Source organism: Nicotiana tomentosiformis, chromosome 8 (genome assembly GCF_000390325.3).
Source record: "Nicotiana tomentosiformis chromosome 8, ASM39032v3, whole genome shotgun sequence".
NCBI lineage: Eukaryota > Viridiplantae > Streptophyta > Magnoliopsida > Solanales > Solanaceae > Nicotiana > Nicotiana tomentosiformis.
In genome coordinates this window covers 28,075,118-28,079,607 of record NC_090819.1, presented here as the reverse complement: position 1 = coordinate 28,079,607, position 4,490 = coordinate 28,075,118, and the positions used below count along the sequence as shown (strand labels likewise).

Genomic DNA, 4,490 nt, shown 5'->3' with positions numbered 1-4,490 from the left:
AGAATTCAACCATTAAGCCTACGGGCTACATTACTTTGAGTTTGAATCATTCACTCAACCAAGCCTACGGGCTATTTTTATTTCGAGTTCGAGCAAACACTCACTCGACCATTAAGCCTACGGGCTATATTACTTCGAGTTGAATCATTCACTCGACCAAGCCTACGGGCTATTTTTATTTCGAGTTCAAATCATTCACTCGACCAAGCCTACAGGCTATTTTTATTTCGAGTTCGAGCAAACACTCACTCGACCATTAAGCCTACGGGCTACATTAATTCGAAGTTCGAATCATTCACTCGACTAAGCCTACGGGATACATTAATTCGAGTTCGAATCATTCACTCGATTAAGCCTACGGGCTACATTTTCGAGTCCGAGCAAAGACCATTATGCCCACGGGCTATATTTCTTCAAGATCGAATCATTTACAACTAATAAGCCTAAAGGGCTACATTGCCCCAAGTTTGAGTAAACGCTCACTCGGTTACAGAGGCTACGAGGTCCAAATTTAATTAAGTTGTTTAAAACATTGTGGAAACATTCATAAGGCAAATAAAGTCCTCGCAAGACGGGAAACAAAAACAGAAGCAAATCGGCGAAAGAGGAGATATGTCTATACATAAATTTATCTGCATGTATGATTATAACGTAAAAACTAAGAACTAAATTTCTCGACCAGGAGCGGTCTCTTCTTTATCAGGTTCCCCTCGGTTTTCGGATCCGCTCTTGCTCCCATCATCGTCGTCATCACCATCAGAAACCAGAGCTTCAGCATCAGCTTCGAGTTCTTTTGCCCTTTTTATCTCTTCCACGAGATCGAAACCGCGAGCATGAATGTCCTCGAGAGTTTCCCTTCTGGATCGGCACGTAGCAAGTTCGGCGACCCAATGCGCTCAACTATAGGTGGATTCGGCTACCTCTCTTTCCTGGACTTGGGCAGCTTCAGCACGGCCCGATAGACTACCACTAGCGCATCCGCATTGGCCTTTTCCTTTTCAGCATTGGATTCGGCCTTAGCGACTATAGAGGCTAACCGAGCCTCAAGCTCCTCAATTCTTCTTGCTTGAACCAGGCCTTTTTCCTTCATTTTCTGAAGTTGGGTTTCGGACGACGATTACTGGGCTCGAGCAGTCTCTTTTTCTGTAGCAAAGTGGTACATACCTTCTTTCCACTGCAAGGACTCCATCCTTATCACGTCGACCTCCTCACGAAGCTTCCCGATCATCTCGATTTTTTACTGTAGCTGTGAGACCGAAATGTTAGCTATCGTTCCGGTATCAAAACCCATAGGCTTTCAAAAGTATCATTACCTGCTCAGACAAATCATTATGATCTCGATAAGCCTTGGCCAGCTCAGCCCAGAGGCCTTTTATTTCCTCATCTCTCTTCCCTAAGGAAAGTCTAAGGGAGTTCCTCTCGTCAGTAGCGCGGTGCAGGTCGGTCGCGTATCGATGCAGCTTATTCTGGGAACGAGAACATTGTTCTCGATGGACTGCCGCTGCCTACAAAGAAACAAGAAGCAAAGTTAACGAAAAACGAACATAAAGACAGTACCGACAAAATAATTTTAAAGGCTCACCTGATTCAAAGCCTGCCGCAATCCGTGAAAAAGATCTGATTCATCACCGGCACCGGTAACATCCTCGATACCAGTAAACATGTCATGAAATGGATCTTCTTCATCGTGAGGTCTGTCTAGATCGAGGGCCCCCAGAGCTTGAGCTTCCCGAATCACCCCTACGGAAAATGTGGGAAAGGTAGGCGAGTCCTCGATCGCTGCTGCCCCAAATGACTCGCTTGGAGCGTTCCCCTCGGCTCGGAGGGGTTCGAGGGGCTCTTCGATTGTAACCCCTGCCGGTTGACTCTGATGAGAGGCATCTTCGGCATGCGATAGTTTGGGGAATCTACCTAAATCTTTCTCCGGTATATCTTCAGTTCGAGGCAGAGCCTCATAGAGCATCATCGATCCAGCCGGCGATGAGGCATCGGTGGCTCTCTTCGTTCGGACCGCCAGCGGGGACTCATTTTCTTCTTCTTCTTCTTCTTCTTCTTCTTCTTCTTCTTCTTCTTCTTCTTCTTCTTCTTCATCTTCATCCCTTAGACACAAAACGGATTCCACGGTCAAAGGAATGACATTCTTGTTCGGCTTACGAGCTGTCCTCTTCTTTGGTTTTGGATATTCGGGAACCGAGGCTCTCTTCCTTTTATTTTCCTTCACCGGCTTTGGGACAGAGGTCGAAACATCCTCCTTATTAGAGAGATGCCTCAAGACCACGTCTTTACCCAAACCTGCATATAGGAAACCTTATAAAAAATATTTTGAGAAACGCCTCGTTCGGATCATCAGGGTCCGAGAAATGAGCTTACCGTGATTTTTGTCCTCCCACCGACCCTTTGACAAATCACGCCATGAGCGCTCGGCGTATGTGGAGGTCGAAACAAGAGCCCGTACCCAGCTCTTGAGATCGAGAACTGCTCTAGGCATCCAGGGAACCGCTACATCACAAAAGGAGGAGTGTCGATAAGAGAATAAATGGAAGAACAAAATAGAAGCAACAGCAAGATCACACTTACGTTTCATATTCAACTCCTCGGGAAAGGGTATCTTTTCAGTCGGGATCAGGTCCGAAGTCCTTACTCGAACAAACCTGCCCATCCAATCCCGGTCCCTGTCCTCGTCAATACTCGAGAACAGAGCCTTGGTAGCCTGACGCTGGAGTTTTATTAACCCTCCTCGAAAAAGTCGGGGACGGTACAGCCGGATAAGATGATCGAGGGTGAACGACATCCCCTTGATTTTGCTCACAAAATACCAGATCGGGATAACGATCCACCACAAAGAAGGATGGACTTGGCCTAGGGTTACCTGATATTGTCGACAGAAGTAAATAATGACGGAATTGAGGGGACCCAAAGTGAAAGGGTAAGTATATACGTTCAAAAACCCTTTCACGTAAGAAGTAATATCTTCGTCAGGGGTAGGTATTATTACTTCTTTTTCACCCCAATTGCAATCCTTCTTTAACAGATCGAGGTGCTTCTCGGTTATCGAACACATGTACCTCAATACCGGCTCACATCGGCCAGGGACCGATGAACCTTTATCAACCTTAAAATCTGAAGTAAGGACGCACGCCCCGGGAACACACTCCTCAGGCCGTGGTTCTGCCGGTGCCTCATCGGCGACACACTGTGAAGATGAAGCCTCTCTTTCTGAGGAATGGTTTGCGATGTTTTCTCCATTTTTGAATTCAAAAGTAAGGACTAGAAGAAAGTGACCGAGATTTGGTAGAATTGAAGAGGGGTTTTTTCTGGTAAGTTGGAGAGTACGAAGAAGAACTTGGGAAATTTTGGAAGATAGAAGATGTAAAAATGGTAAAAGATAAAAGTAAGGGTTATTTATAGGTTCAAACGATGGCGGTCCAGTTTCAGCAGTGGCCGACCACCGCCTAACATGCATTAAATTCCTTGAAAGACTAAACCGACAGGATAGCTGCCAGATGCATCATGGTCGAACCCGATGGAAACAACAAGATATAATCCGATCGAGCTGTTGAAAATCATATCGTTTCTCGCCATATTCTTTCTGATAAATGAGAGGACTATCTGTATACGGTCGAAATAGATTTCAGCCTTGGCATATCCGGTATGGCTCGAGGGGTGATGTATCAAAGTAAGATCCCAAAGGGGGGATGAACTAACTTCGAACCTGGGGAGGCCGGTCCGTGTCGAGATCGATATCATAATCAAACTCGAACAAGAATCGAACCATGACACAGGGTAGACCTATCGTGCTGATAATCCAAAGACCAACCAACACTGACCTGGAATCAATTCGAGGGCTCGAACCAGGATCGAGCTTGAACCAGGATCGGGCTCGAACCAGGATCACAAGTTCGAGCCGAAATCAAGCTCGAACCAAATTCGAGGATTCTAAGCGAGAATGAGCTCACAGAAAAAAGCCGTTGCAATCCCACTAGAGGGAATCTTGGCAGAAATTATGGAAAAGCTGACTTATCATGGGTCTCCCACTGAATATTTATTTTGTTATACTTGGAGCCGAATCCCTCCACTATAAAAGGGCTTGGTTATCATTTCTGTAGCACAGGTTCTTCTGAGACTTACATTGTAATAAAAGTATTATATTCTTCTACAGTAAAGAATCGCTCCTCCAGTTTCTTAGATTGATTCTATTTGTTGAATCCTAAGGTTCACTGTTCTTGATAACCTTATCTAGATTGCATTCTCTCCAATCTACATTTATATTTTATTTATCCTTGCATTTTGTATCAAGTTACGCCACATATCCTCGGAACTGCGTATAAATTTAACTCTATCCATTTTTCGGGTAAATACTAACAAAGGTTCTTGCCTTCTAGATCCTGTGTTACATGAAAATGAGTGCTAGTATCCAGTAAAGTGGTGGATTTAGAAATTATTCATCACCAGCTTAATCTTAAGATTTTTGGATACTTGTTGGATCATGG

The 4,490-nt window shown here is 44.8% G+C and overlaps 1 protein-coding gene across 1 annotated transcript; it reads right to left on the bottom strand.

Moving 5' to 3' along the window:
* Positions 1-665: 665 nt before the first annotated feature.
* LOC138897235 (uncharacterized) lies at positions 666-3,246 on the bottom strand. The gene is made up of 5 exons (XM_070183198.1): positions 3,195-3,246; positions 1,583-2,091; positions 1,314-1,505; positions 1,122-1,174; positions 666-858 (listed from the first exon to the last, which is right to left on the bottom strand). Exons 1-5 carry the CDS (start codon positions 3,244-3,246, stop codon positions 666-668), a joined length of 999 nt encoding a protein of 332 aa, XP_070039299.1.
* Between the last annotated feature and the right edge of the window lie 1,244 nt (positions 3,247-4,490).